The sequence below is a fragment of the Polypterus senegalus genome, chromosome 5, assembly GCF_016835505.1.
Source record: "Polypterus senegalus isolate Bchr_013 chromosome 5, ASM1683550v1, whole genome shotgun sequence".
Taxonomy (NCBI): domain Eukaryota; kingdom Metazoa; phylum Chordata; class Cladistia; order Polypteriformes; family Polypteridae; genus Polypterus; species Polypterus senegalus.
The window spans coordinates 182,794,061-182,809,475 of record NC_053158.1 but is presented as its reverse complement, the minus strand read 5'-3'; the positions used below and the strand labels follow the sequence as shown (position 1 = coordinate 182,809,475).

At 41.1% G+C, this 15,415-nt stretch overlaps 1 protein-coding gene across 1 annotated transcript in view; it reads right to left on the bottom strand.

Annotated features, from left to right (window-relative positions):
• The window catches only part of vill (villin-like), a 112,164-nt gene that overhangs the window by 19,130 nt on the left and 77,619 nt on the right, over positions 1–15,415 (bottom strand). The window contains exons 10-13 of the mRNA XM_039753701.1: positions 14,284–14,437; positions 12,183–12,283; positions 8,579–8,716; positions 1,803–1,961 (exon numbers count right to left, since the gene is read on the bottom strand). Coding sequence (XP_039609635.1) covers positions 1,803–1,961; positions 8,579–8,716; positions 12,183–12,283; positions 14,284–14,437 — 552 coding nt within the window. The remainder of the gene's footprint in view (positions 1–1,802; positions 1,962–8,578; positions 8,717–12,182; positions 12,284–14,283; positions 14,438–15,415) is intronic.

The following is a 15,415-nucleotide window of genomic DNA, read 5'->3' as shown; positions in this document are numbered from 1 at the left end:
CAGCAAATCCACCTCTGAATGGCTGAAGAAAACAAAATGCAGACTTTGGAGTGGCCTAGTCAAAGTCCTGACCTGAATCCAATTGAGATGCTATGGCATGACCTTAAAAAGGAGGTTCATGCTAGAAAACCCTCAAATAAAGCTGAAATACAACAATTCTGCAAAGATGAGTGGGCCAAAATTCCCCCAGAGCTGTAAAAACTCATTGCAAGTTATCGCAAACGCTTGATTGCAGTTATTGCTGCTAAGGGTGGCCCAACCAGTTATTAGGTTCAGGGGCAATTACTTTTTCACACAGGGCCATGTAGGTTTGGATTTTTTCTCCCTAAATAATAAAACCATCATTTAAAAACTGCATTTTGTGTTTACTTGTGTTATATTTGACTAATGGTTAAATGTGTTTGATGATCAGAAACATTTTGTGTGACAAACATTCAAAAGAATAAGAAATCAGGAAGGGGGCAAATAGTTTTTCACACCACTGTATATATATACATATATATATACATATACATATATACATATACATATATATATATATATTCTTACTTTATTTACATGAAGTTATTTTGAAGGTCACATGATTTGGATTGCTGCACCAGTGACCTTCAAAACAACTTCATGTTGCACCAGAAGTTACACTCTAAATAAAGTGGAGGTCACTTTTATCCCTCTGTGGACACAAAAACGTTTGATCTTCAAAGTGATAGTTGTCTTTATTTCCAAGCAGACCATAGACTTAAAATATTTGTGTTCTGGTTGAAATCTTTTTCGGATTCTGACTTTCAACTTTTGTCTTGCTCTTTGGTTCACATTGCTCATTTTCGCTTTGGCTCCTCCTGTATTCTTGCCCTTGCTTGTCTTTTGACCTCAATTTATCATTTCTAAATCATCTCCTTTTTGTTTTTGGTACACATAATCCTTTGCATTAGTCATGTCACAACTGATACTGAACGTTAAGTTGTTTTTGAAAATTTTGAATGCAAATCACAAATTACGGGGAGAAAGGCCCATTATGCATCTTCTACTCATGTATAGTTAAAAAAAACAAGCATGAAATATGTGGCGTGGCTCCTACTTGTAAACATTACACCAGCCCACTACATATTAATAAATACGATGCATGTAGCCTTCACTCACTTTTCCTTGCTGCACACATTCTGCTCCCCAGTAGATACTGACACACTGAATATGTCATCTGCAGTTTTTGTTAATAATCCTGAATTTTCTACCATAACAACTAGACTAATGGTAACGCAACCAAAACTCATTAAAGAGATATTCCAAGCCAAATGGATGTCACATTAAATTGTATAGGTAAAAATTCTACTTGACTGTGAACAAGAATCAATCCTAGTATACCAAATCATTTTAAATGTAAACCACAGATAAATGTCTTCATAATTACATCTGCCAGGATCATTTTGAATGCTTCCAACGGCTTCATTGCATTGTTTTTTTTAATCATACAATTAGTTAAAATAGTATGCTATTGTTTAGTAAAAATAAAAATATTACATTGTTGCATCATATTAGATGTTATTTCCACATCCAACAAGTAACGAAGACTTCTTCTGCACCTGAGTCAGCAGAACTGCCAAAGTATTGCATTTAATGTTTTTAAACTATCTAGGAATTGAAATTCAGCTATTGTTCCTTTCATAGGTGCCCCAATGCCCATTTCTAAACCCTCTTCACTTCTTGTTATTTTATGCAAATCATTTACTGAGAGAAAAAAAAAATGAATAAGAACCTAATGTGCTGCAAACAACATGTCGAAATTGTATTTGTGACAACTATACCTCATAAACAATGAGCTTCCCCTTGAAGATAGCCAGAAAGTGACGGGGCTCCTTCCCCATGGTCACTCGCACTTGGACTGGCTCGCCATTATATTTGTTGTCCAAGTTGACAGCCTGGTAAGCTGAAGCAGTGATCTCATCTTGAGTTGCATGTCGACCCTGCATTGGGGGATAATGAAAACATTTTGAAAATGAGAAACAGAAGGTGGCATCTATCTGTCTGTTTATCTAATGGTAGAAAACATTGAGCCATCCCATACTGCTACCACAATTTTTTTTACTACAACCAAAAGTTTCAACACATTTATTTTTTGTATATTTAAAAGTAACATGCTACATTTTAGTGAGCCGTAATCAAATTTTTACAAGAAACCGTCAAAAAATCTAGCCTTGAAAAGTATTTATCCCATTAGTCTTTAAGAATGTAATATTTGCAGTATTCCAGCATCAGCACTCATATTTATCAAGCATTTTAGAATTACTCTTTGGAAATGCATTAAAAGTCTGACCAGGATAAGAATTCATCCTGTCCTAGAAAAGGAGATGAGAAGTAGTTATGAAGCATCCTACACCCACTCCCAGCTACTTGTAGGTGTTGGAGCTACTTGTAGGCATGTTGTAGTTTTCCTGGAAATCATGATCACTCTTTGTTGTCTTCTGATATTAATACCAAGGCTTCAACACAAAATATTATTATTATTAATAATACCTAGGTGATTTCTATGTGAATTTATGTCAGGAGTTCAATCACACAAGATGTCTATTTCCTCCTTTTTAAGCCCATAGACAGTAGCTGTGGCTTTGTTGTAGTTTATTCAATACTTGTTAGAGTCAGATATAGATTTGAATTTGTTTTTTAATAGTGTATTTCTTAATTAATGTGGTGCGTTGATGTAGTGGCCTTACAGCAATCCTAGTTTCAAATCCTAGCCTAGACGCTTCCTGTGTCACGTTTGCATCCCAAAGATGTGCAGATTAGGTTAACTGACAACAATAAATTGGCCCAGAGTGTGGGTGCACTACAATGAATATGGCATCCTCTTCAGAGGAGGATTCTGCCAATGCCACCTATGACCCTACAGCAGGTAAAGTAATTTCAGAGAAGGGATTCATGGATGGGTATAGCAAGCATAATCAACATTCAGAAAGTGTGAAGTCCCTGGATGGACCGTCTCTTCTCATGGACATGTAGCTTATGTACAGCGGCTGCCAAGTCTAAACTTTCCAGATCTGGTGAGTTCATTGTCACAGGTTTTATGAAATCCAGGACATCAGTGATCACAACTCAGAATGTTACAAGGTGCCTACTGTACATCTATTTAAGGAAAAAAAGAAACAGGCAATTTAGTGCTTTTATTCTCACCCTCACCTGATGACCTCCTAAAAGTGATCTTATCAAGTCACTTTCATGCAAGCTGTGATTGCTGTTTTACGGGACTTGTCTTCGTGTCATATTCTTTTTCTCTATCCTTTTCCACGTTTTGACAAACATGTTCTCTTTCTTTCCTTCTATTTACTGAATTTGATCCCTTTGTTTTCTTTTAATGTCCCCTGGGATGTAATATGGACTAGTGGTTAAGGTTTTGGACTGTAAGCCTCTAGGCTGTAGGTTAAGACCCCATCACTTGTTTTTGAATGAGTGACCTTTCCAGCCAGGACATTACAGAAAATGTTATTCTAGATTGGTAGACTTTGCATAAAATCACCCTTTACATAAATAAACAAAAACATACACAAATACTTGGTCCTGACAGTCCAACTCAGAGTCACCAGTTAATGTAATACAAATGTGTTTGGGATGTTGGAATGGACAATAATGTGCAAACTCCACCCAGGCAGTGATCAGGCCAAGATTCAGATACAGACTGCTGGAGCTGTAAGGCAGTAACACTAACCACAATGTCACTAGCTACAAACCATGCTTTTTGTGATTCAGCATCTTTGGGAGCCAGTTACCTGGGGAATGAAGCAAAAGACAATTCTGTGTAATGACTATTGTTAAGAAGTATGAAAAAATGATAGGACCCCCAATATTTTTGATGCTTCATCCACCCCAAACTGAGGAAATCCCTTTCTTCTCAAATCCAAGAATGCTTTAATTCTTCACCACCCTCTTTATTGTCCAATTATGCAAGTGTTGCAGTGAAACACTTATCACTGACTTGATGGTTATTTTTGAGAAATTAGGTGCATAGGATGGGAGTTGAACGGTCTGTTCTCATTAAAATGTCCTCATGTTCTAATTAGATTAAATCGCACTTCTTTTTAGCCATCAGATAATCCTGAAGTAATTATAAAGACTATTATTTTTTGATTATTGCAAGATAATGATGATCATCAATCCGCAGTTGCTAAGTTACAAACGCAGCACCCTGAGGCGCTTGTACTAATCGCTGGAGACTTCAACCATGTGATGCTGGACAAAACATTACCTGCCTTCTCCCAGTATGTGGATTGTAACACTAGGGGAAACAGAACTATTGACCTACTGTATGCAAACGTTAAAGATGCATACAGCGCCACCTCGCTGCCTGCGCTTGGGAAAGCAGATCATAACCTGGTTCTGCTTCAGCCTCACTACAAACCAAGAGTGAGGGCGCTACCTACAACCACACGCTCATTCAGGAAGTGGTCCCCTGAGGCAGAGCTGGCACTGAGAGACTGCTTAGGAACTACAGACTGGGATATCCTGCAGGGGTCACATAGAGAGAATATTGAAGAGGCTGTTGACTGCACAACTGATTACATCAACTTCTGTATGGACATTGTAGTTCCAGTAAGAACAGTATACTGTTATGCTAACAACAAGCCATGGATTACAAGTGACATCAAGGGCCTTTTGAACCAGAAGAAAAGGGCTTTTAAAGGCGGTGGTCAGCATGAGCTCAAACGCGTGCAGAAGGAACTCTGAGTCCAGCTCAGGGCAGTGAAGGAGCAATACAGGAGAAGGCTGGAGAAGAAGTTGCAGAATAACAGCATGAAGGAAGTGTGGGATGGGATGAAGACCATCACTGGCTGCAACTCGAAGCGGGGTGCCACCAACGAGAGACGTGGAGAGAGAAAACCAAATGAACAACTTCTTTAACAGGTTTGACCGCCCTAACCCACTCTCACATTTGAGTACTGCACCCTCCACCCATCCTTCTGCTGATACCAGCACAGGAGAGACATTCCCACCCATAATTACAGCAGCACAGGCGAGCAGAGAGCTGAGGAGACTTCGTGCCAGCAAAGCAGTGGGTCCAGATGGAGTATCGCGACGACTGCTGAAGGCCTGTGCGTTGGAACTGGGGAGTCCACTACAGCACATCTTTAACCTGAGCCTGGAACAGAGGAGAGTCCCGAGGCTTTGGAAAACATCTTGTATCACCCCAGTCCCAAAGATACCATGTCCTAGTGAGCTGAACGACTTCCGGCCTGTTGCTCTGTCGTCACATGTGATGAAGACCATGGAGCGGCTGCTGCTTCACCACCTGAGGCCACAGGTCCGCCACGCCCTCGATCCTGTGCAGTTCACATACCAGGAGAAGGTGGGAGTGGAGGATGCCATCATCTACAGTAAATGCTACACTGATCCCTCTCCCACTTGGACAGAGGCAGTGGTGCTGTAAGAATTATGTTTTTGGACTTCTCTAGCGCCTTCAACACCATCCAACCTCTGCTCCTTAGGGACAAGCTGACAGAAATGGCAGTAGACTCACACCTGGTGGCATGAATGGTGGAGTATCTTACAGACAGACCTCAGTATGTGCGTCTCGGGAACTGTAGGTCTGACATTGTGGTCAGCAGCACAGGAGCGCCGCAGGGGACTGTACTTTCTCCGGTCCTGTTCAGCCTATATACATCAGACTTCCAATACGACTCGGAGTCCTGCCACGTGCAAAATTTCGCTGACGACACTGTTATCGTGGGCTGCATCAGGAGTGGGCAGGAGGAGGAGTATAGGAAGCTAATCAAAGACTTTGTTAAATGGTGTGACTCAAACCACTTACACCTGAACACCAGCAAGACCAAGGAACTGGTAGTGGATTTTAGGAGGCCCAGGCCCCTCATGGGCCCTGTGATCATCAGAGGTGACTGTGTGCAGAGGGTGCAGACCTATAAATATCTGGGAGTGCAGCTGGATGACAAATTGGACTGGACTGCCAATACTGATGCTCTATGTAAGAAAGGTCAGAGCCGACTATACTTCCTTAGAAGGCTGGCGTCCTTCAACATCTGCATGCTGCTGTTCTATCTATGGCGAGCGTCCTCTTCTATTCTATGCTTTAGTGTTGTGCTTATTTGCTAGAATTGGCAGTAAACTAACAGAAGTGTCAGGGAAAAGAAAAAAAAAACTGTACTTTTTGGTTGAGTAGAGGTCAGTACCTGCTATGGAATCCATTGTGTGTAAGACTTAGTGAATTCATGCTTACTGCCTACAACTGTCTGCAAGACATTTTTCTGTTCTGATATTTAATTCTGTTCATTTTATCTGAGGGATGCATGCCACAACAACTGGTCCAATCATAGTTAACAGATATTCGCTTATACACCAGAGTCACCTAAAAGTTCATTACACCACAACTAATTCAGGTTCTCCTTCCCACCGACTTCAATGCATTTTGTTGAATTCAGAGAAGTTCCCAAAAATTTCCATAATTTAGTAGAACTCAAGGTGATGTGAACTCAATGAGGTTTGCTTATCACTAATGATGTCATTATTATGACGGCATAAAGGTCAGCCTTTTACACTCCTGATTCATCAAGATTTAGATTTATAAACCAATAGCTTTCAGCATTTATCTTACTGGTTACAACAACATTTTCTGCCCTCTGACCATGAATTAGGTTTCACTTTTATTTTTTTGCTCACATGTTCCTTTTTTAACTTATGACTTACTGCTCTGCTCTTTGACCAGGATTCTAGCTACACGTCCTGATCCTTCTTTATTTAAAGTTAGTCTTCCTGGTTACGACCCATTCTTAAATTCTGATCTTTACATCTCTGCATTCCACTCTCTCAAAACTGCTGTCTCCTTCAGCAAGCAGCCCAATAATGAAGAAACTGGTGGGGAACAAAAATCTGCAGCCCCTCTGGCTACTCCAGGACATAGCTTGGGAATCCCTGCTTTATATTTATATTTATCAATAAGTTGCATGTTAAAATGTGGGTTTGCTATAATGAATCTATTGGTCTATTAGTCACTTGATGCTATCTTGCTACAGTGGTAAACGAGTAATGAAATTTCTGTATCTAGGCCGAGGGTTGTCTATCCAGCTATATAATATAGTGCCTTTTCTATCTATCTATCTATCTATCTATCATATAGTGCCTTTTCTATCTATCTATCTATCTATCTATCTATCTATCTATCGCATACCAGGAGAAGGTGGGAGTGAAGGATGCCATCATCTGTATGCTACACTGATCCATCTCCCACTTGGACAGAGGCAGTGGTGCTGTAAGAATTATGTTTCTGGACTTCTCTAGCTCCTTCAACATCATCCAACCTCTGCTCCTTAGGGACAAGCTGACAGAGATGGGAGTAGATTCACACCTGGTGGCATGGATCGTGGACTATCTTACAGACAGACCTCAGTATGTGCGTCTCGGGAACTTCAGGTCTGACATTGTGGTCAGCAACACAGGAGCGCCGCAGGGGGCTGTACTTTCAACGGTCCTGTTTGGCGTATATACATCAGACTTCCAATACAACTCGGAGTCCTGCCACGTGCAAAGGTTCGCTGACGACAGTGCTATCGTTGACTACATCAGGAGTGGGCAGGAGGAGGAGTACAGGAAACTAATCAAGGAGTTTGTTAAATGGTGCAACTCAAACCACCTACACCAGCAAAACCGAGGAGCTGGTGGTGAATTTTAGGAGACCCAGGCCCCTCATGGATCCTGTGACCATCAGAGGTGACTGTGTGCCGAGGGTACAGACCTATAAATACCTGGGAGTGCAGCTGGATGATAAATTGGACTGGACTGCCAATACTGATGCTCTGTGTAAGAAAGGTCAGAGCCGACTTTACTTCGTTAGAAGGCTGGTGTCCTTCAACATCTGCAATAAGATGCTGCAGATGTTCTACCAGATGGTTGTGGCGAGTGCCCTCTTCTACGCAGTGGTGTGTTGGGGAGGCAGCATAAAGATGAAAGACGCCTCACGCCTGGACAAACTGGTGAGGAAGGCAGGCTCTATTGTAGGCACAGAGCTGGACAGTTTGACATCCGTGGCAGAGCGATGGGCGCTGAGCAGGCTCCTGTCAATCATGGAGAATCCACTGAACAGGATCATCTCCAGACAGAGGAGTAGCTTCAGTGACAGACTGATGTTACTGTCCTGCTCCACTAACAGACTGAGGAGATCATTCCTGCTCCACACTATGCGACTCTTCAATTCCACCCCCAAACGCTAACATTATTCAAAGTTATTGTCTGTTTTTACATGCATTTTTATTACTCTTTAATTTAATTTTTTTTTTTGTATCAGTATACTGCTGCTGGATTATGTGAATTTCCCTTTGGGATTAATAAAGTATCTATCTATCTATCTATCTATCTATCTATCTATCTAACTACCAATGAGAAACACCCAAGTGATTTTGGAGATTTAGTGTGTCTTTCTGAGTCAAATCACTTTTTGCAAGGCAAAAGTTAAGTTGTGATTTGTTCACTCTGCAAATCCAGTATGCATCATATTGGAGATACGCAGCTGGCCATACCTACTGTGCAAAGGGTAGAGGGACACACTTTGGGAGTGCCAGCAGACAGTAGAATCCTTGAGTCTTACCTGCCAGATGTACAGGATGTACTGAGGCTTGTTGACCTTCAGGTAGGTGTAAAGAATGAGGTAACAGTCCCCACCATAGAACTGTCCATAAGTGTTAGGTTCAACTGGCTTCAACTCCAAGTTTTCAATCCTCCACGCCTGTTGGAAAAAACATTCAGATTACTAAAAATAATTAGTTAAAGGGGTCATGGAAAGGAGATACCAAATCCCAGATGAAGAAGTAGGCTGTACATTATGGTATTAACTCTGGACAGAAGCCCACAGCATGAAAAGAGAAGCAAAGTGTGTAAAGTAATGCGGACGTGTTCACAGTGTTCAGCATAGCAGACGAGATCCAGTGCTACACTAACATAATCTGATATAAAGTAACAGCCATTTTCCATTTTCTTAATGGAAGGGCAGATTCGCAGGGCAACTTTAGCCTGTCCCAGCAATCACTGGGTGCAAGGCGGGAATAACCCCTGGACAGGACAGCAGTCCATTGCAGGGTATCTCGTAACATTCTCATTTAATTTAATTCAAGGTTGCAGGGGGCTGGTGCTTATGCACCAAACTGAAAATAACCTGGCGGGGGCACCAAGTAGGATCAGCAACTCTACTTTTGTTGATGTCTTCATCATGACATAGAGTGTCAGTCCAGCAGCCCTGTGTAGAAACCTCATATCTGCTGCTTGTACTCATAATCTCATTCATTCATTCATTACCGACACCTCATCAGTGTTGTGCAAGTTCACACCTCACAAGAACTAGCTCAAAGTTCAGTTCACACAGATTAAAATGAACAAATTCACGTTCATAGTTCACCATTTAAATTTTGAACTACTGTAGTTCATGTTCGGTTCATTTTGTATTTTTTAAGGAGTGAGAATAAATGACCCATGAGTTTATTTTTTTCAATTTTACATGCCATATATTAGGCTATTACAGTGTTCTTGAATAAAATATAATAATTATGAAGACTTTTTTATTTAAATACACTTTATTGAGGTATACCTAGCAACAGTGGCAGTTACAGACCAAATTTACCAGGGGGGTCTGTGTTTTTTGATGGGGGCACAGAACATCACCGTAAGTGATTCATTAAAATTTTATCTCTTCAGCACTGGGGCCATAACAGGGGTCAGGGCCAGTTCTACAGGGGCACTGGCCCCTGTTGGCCCCCGTCTAAAACCACCTATGCCCAGCAACAAACACGTATAACCATATATGCCAATATCTTGCCTGTCAAAAAAGAAATTAAATCAATGCAAGTATACATGTAAATTACCGCTTTACTTCCAACCGTGTGCCACAAATGGTGACTTTGGAACCAGCGTGTAGGTGAACTAACTTATTATGCTGCCGGTCAAAATTCTCATCACATATTGCATGTCCAATGGGGAAAATATAAAGTGGCCTCACAAAGTACAACGTTTTCCTAAAAGCGAAAGCAGAGCTTCACTGTGTGTTCGTGTCAGCCGGGGTGCAGCTTAAGCACAAGCAGGCAGACACAGACAGTGCCTATTTGATTTTACGTTATTTTTTCAGAATACAAATAAATGCCAAAAAATCGTACAAAATAAATATTTGAAAAAATACACTATTTGTACTTATCCAAGATTTGGATCCAGATCCAGATTCGGCTCCACCCCTACATTACAAAACGTTTAATCTGGACCTAAACCAGATCCAGAATGTCACATAAAACTGAAGAAGCTCACGTTCAAGTTCTTCACTTGCAAATCCGTTACGTTAAGTTCACCATTTTTAGAAAAATGAGTTTGTTCAATGAACACGCTCTTTTGAACTAGTTCACGCATAACACTGCAGCTCATGACCATAGACGAGGACAGGGATGTAGATTGACCAGAAAACTGAGGGTATTGTCTTTAGATTCGGCTTTCACTTTGGCACCATATGCTGGTACAGCACCTGCTGAACAGCTACTGCCACTGCAATCTACTTGACGATCTCACGTTCCTTTTTTCTGTCACTCATGAACAAAATCCTGAGATACCTGAATTCCTCTACTAAGGGTATTTGTTTCCCCCTTCACCTGGTGAGACCAATCCACTCTTTTTCAAGAGTTAACTGTGACCTCAAATCAGTGGCATCACTAGAATTGGTGACCCCCAGTATGGTAACCAAGGCTGGATTGACACCCCCACAGGCCCTGGGTGCATACAGTTCCTTAACAGAGAGTAGATCACACTTTATACAGTGAAGTGCGTGGACTCCTGGGTGTTTAATGCATCGTGGTAATCTTCTAATATTAATGCCGTATGGAGACTCAACCATTGCATCGCACGGGGAAGGGGAGATTCAGTCCCCCTTAGTGATTTCAGCCCATGGAGACTCGATTGTTTCTAAAACACTCTACACAAATTTTATAGACAGTTAGTTTGGGGTCACCTGCTGTGATCCCAGTGATGCCACTGCCTCAGACTTGGAGGAGCTCATCATCATCCACTTCACACTTGGCAGCAAATCGCTCAAGTGCACGCTGAAGATCATAGCCAGACCTACCCCTAACCTCTCCAACTGGACACCCTCTCATCCTTGGTTACAACCTTGATGTCCTGTCCATGCAAACCACAATCAGGAGTGGTGACTGGACACGGCCTTGTGATCAATCGATATATCTGTCTTTTTATGCAGCAAATTTTATTTCTGTGTGTTTTAAATTCACTTTAAGATCGAGGTGATGGACACGCTACATTTGGTAATATGTGCAAGATGTGCGGTTATCTTGGTGTTACATGCCCTTCCTCTCCTCTTTCATAGCGTAACTCCCATTCTGCCCATAAGGTCTGCTAAGTCAAGTTATTTATTTGCAGGAGTCTTTTTAACAGTAAAAAAAAAACTTAAAGGTTTAGCCATTTAGTATCAGTTTGTTTTTTAAAGTGATCAGATGTGTGGAAAGTATAGGTTTATAGGGTTGTTATTGTCACAAAAAAATTCTTACTTGCATGAGATAATAAGAAACATTTGTGGATTTTATAATCAATGAAACCCACACAGTGTGGTAAAAAAGCAAGCAGCCCCCATTATCTCATGTTCTTACCAAGGCCTATAAGTGGATAGACATAAGATCAATTAAAAAAATTCAAGAACGCAAACTTGTACAAAAATCATTTGATTTTTTAAATATATAGAATTGTGTATCTTAGTTGTCAAGTGTATTAAACTCTTAATAGTGAATGTGTCATCACGACTTTGGAAATCTTCCAGAAAAATTATTTGACTTAATAAAACTCTGAATGTGATTTCTGATTCATGGGTGTAACATTCTGACAACAACAACATTTATTTATATAGCACATTTGTATACAAAAAATAGCTCAAAGTGCTTTACATACTGAAGAAAAGAAAAATAAAAGACAAATTAAGAAATTAAAATAAGACAACATTAGTTAACATAGAAAAGGAGTAAGGTCCGATGGCCAGGGTGGACAGAAAAAACAGAAAAAAAACTCCAGATGGCTGGAGAAAAAAAAAAATCTGCAGGGGTTCCAGGCCACGGGACCACCCAGTCCCCTCTGGGCATTCTACCAATAACATAAATGAAATAGTCCTCTTTGTAGTTAAGGTTAAGGTTAAAGCTGTTTACGGTCTAATGGCTCACCTCAACTTTTCCTGTGGCATCATCTACCATCCTCTGCTGGGCAGCGAGTTCCGGTCTGGCGTGCAGCTCCATGACATCAAACTTCACCTGGTCCACCTTAGCTGTCAGGATACAAGTATAAGATAACTGAGGATGGGTAGCATGGTGACACAGCTTCAGAGTGCTACATTTAAATATCAGCTTGAATGCTTGTGCTTTAAATACAAAGTAAGAAAAAAGTGACTAAATGAACTAGCCACGCATTGAAGGCTGATTGACACTTCTCTTAATTCTTTGACCCCATATTCTCCAGGATTGTACAGAACCCAAACCCCTACATCTGGACATTATGTCAATCCATCGTAAGACAGACTCTTCTAACCTGGACTAATTTAGAGTTTGACAGTCAAGTTAACCTGCATGCTTTTTTTTTTGCATGTGGGAAAAACCTGAAGTGCCTAAAAAAACCTCATGTTGACAGTGGCAGAACATGCAAAATCCACACAGAGGAGCACAAGGACAGGATTCAAATGAATTATGTAAACTCAAACACTTACTAAATTAGTAACTAGCCTAGCATTTGTCATCTAAAAGAGTAAAGCCGCTCTAAACACGTGCTGCGTAATATTATTACTTTTGTATTTTTGTGATGTCAGCTTAGACTGTGTTTCAGATCCAGCCACAGACAGGCTGAGCTTAGCTCTTCTATTAATTTGCCACTTCCTGGTGAGTGTCAAATGACCATACTTATGAGCTTCTAGTAATTATGGCGCTGTCTCCTTTTGTAGCATCGATATATTGCATTGAAAGTGACAAATGGCAGTGGATCGGGGTGCACTGTTTGGAGAGTCCAAGCATTGACATAGCCTATGCTCCATTATCCAACCCGCTATATCCCAACTACAGGGTCACGGGGATCTGCTGGAGCCAATCCCAGCTAACACAGGGCGCAAGGCAGGAAACAAACCCCGGGCAGGGCGCCAGCCCACCACAGGGCACACACACCAAGCACAATTTAGAATCGCCAATGCACCTAACCTGCATGTCTTTGGACTGTGGGAGGGAGTACCCGGTGGAAACCTATGCACACATGGGGAGAACATGCATACTCCACGCAGGAAGGACCCGGGAAGCGAACCTGGGTCTCCTAACTGCGAGGCAGCAGCACTACCACTGCACCACCGTGCTGCCCTCAGTGAAGCACGCTATACAAAAATAAATAGCATTGAAATGAATTAAACTAACAAAGCACAGTTAACCATGGCTGCTCTAACTATACTCAATGTATGTAAGCTCTGAATTGTGGATAGTGGTCCACTCTCTCTTAAAACATTTCCTATGTCAGGGGGGGTGAACTCCAGGCCTGGAGTGTCGCAGTGGCTACAGGTTTTCATTCTAACCCTTTTCCTAATCAGTGACCAGTTTTCACTACTAATTAACTTTTTCCCCATCACTAGCCCTGTTAGAAGAGTTCAGCCCTCTGAATTGATTCCTTTCTTCATTAAATGACAGCCCAGCAGAAATGAGATGTGAAACGAGCTATCAGATGACCAGCTAAACTGGGGCTTCAAACTCCAACCAATTTCACTCCAATCACTGTCTTAATGAGAAGCCAATTCTTGCTGTTAATTAAACCCGTTATTTAATTCCATGGCTTGTTGCTGCTCTCATTCTGCCACAGCACACATTTCTAAAGCTGGTGTTTTTCTGTTCTTTCTAAGAGCACCAATGTCAAAATGTTTTGGTGACCTGAGAGATCAACCTTACCGAGACCATCACCTCTCTTTAATTTCAGATATTGTGTGATGGGCACAGGGGAGCTGGTCATGTGGTGGCTTGTTTTGTGTCTCATTATTGTTTGGCTACTAATTGAGGAAAAAGAAACAACTATGGGGCCTGAGTGAAGATAATTAAAAGAAGTAATCAGCAGCAAAAACTGGTCACTAATTAAGAAGATGCTAAGAATGAAAACCTGCAGCTACTGCGGCACTCAAGGCCTGAAGTTCACCACCCCTGTCCTAGGTTATGCTCTGCAGGTACAAGCCATGCTGCTCCATAAAACCTCCTTCAAAATGAGCAAGAGGGCTTCTTAAACTAAGCTCTGTGACAGATAAGACTTTACCGATCTTGCCCAAAGAGTGGGTCTTTCCAATGCCCTGAGTTTGCCCCTTCTCCTTCCAGGACTTGAAAATCTGCTTAAACACAGACGACTCGGCACCTTCATTCATCATCTCCACATTGGTAGTAGAAGGGTAATTCTTGGCTTTGATAAACCCCTAGAAGAAAGTAAGGAGAAAAATCCAATTTGAACAATGGCACAACAACTGTACAGGTTTAACTTTGTGTATCAGATGTTATCCCCGATTCCCCGTAGTCATCAAGATGACACATCTGAACATTTCCTGGTAGAGTTTTAATTGTTAGAACAAGGAAGAAGTAGCACTGCCTGAGTAGAGTGGCTATAAGCCAGAACATTTTATGAAAGTCTCTTTTTTTTCTTTGCATAAGCACTATTAAAGTACAAAAGGGATTGGCAGTCCTGATGACATTCACTCCAGGTGAACTTTTAATCCCTGCATAATAACCTGACTTGAAATGATAGCGCAATTCAATTAATTTTGGATCAGGTGTATGTAACCTGCACTGTGTTAAGTGCTGACATAAATAAGAATGAGACCAAGCTGGAAACTGATCTGCAGAGAATGGCACAGGCACACCTAGAAAACTCCTCAGTCATCCAGCGAGTGATTATTGTATGTAGTGCCTTTCACTGATTGTATCACAAGGTGCTTTACAAGACACACAGGAAACAAGAAGATAACAAAGTGAAATAAAAAATACTGTAGCCCAGTGGTGGCCAACTCCAATCCTAGAGAGCCTCAGTGGCTGCAAGTTTTCATTCTGTTTTCTTAATTAGTGACTAGCTTTTGCTACTAATTTAAATCATTTAATGTATGTGATATTTAAGACTCAGACCCTTTAAATCAGAGCAATGTCAGTCCTGGAGGGTCGCCATGGCTTCAGGTTTTTCTTCTAATCCAATTGCTTCATGAGAAATCATTCATTGCTGATGAAGCACTTACTGCTCAAGTGATGTTTTCTACTTCATTTTAGTTGTCTCACTTATTAAGATTTTGAACCCTTGACTGCTTATTGTAGTCTTAAACAGCCGTATTAATTGTTTTTAACTGCTCCTTATGTGGAATAAGATGCAAATGACAAGGGAACCAGCAGTTCTACATCTAGCTTGTCTC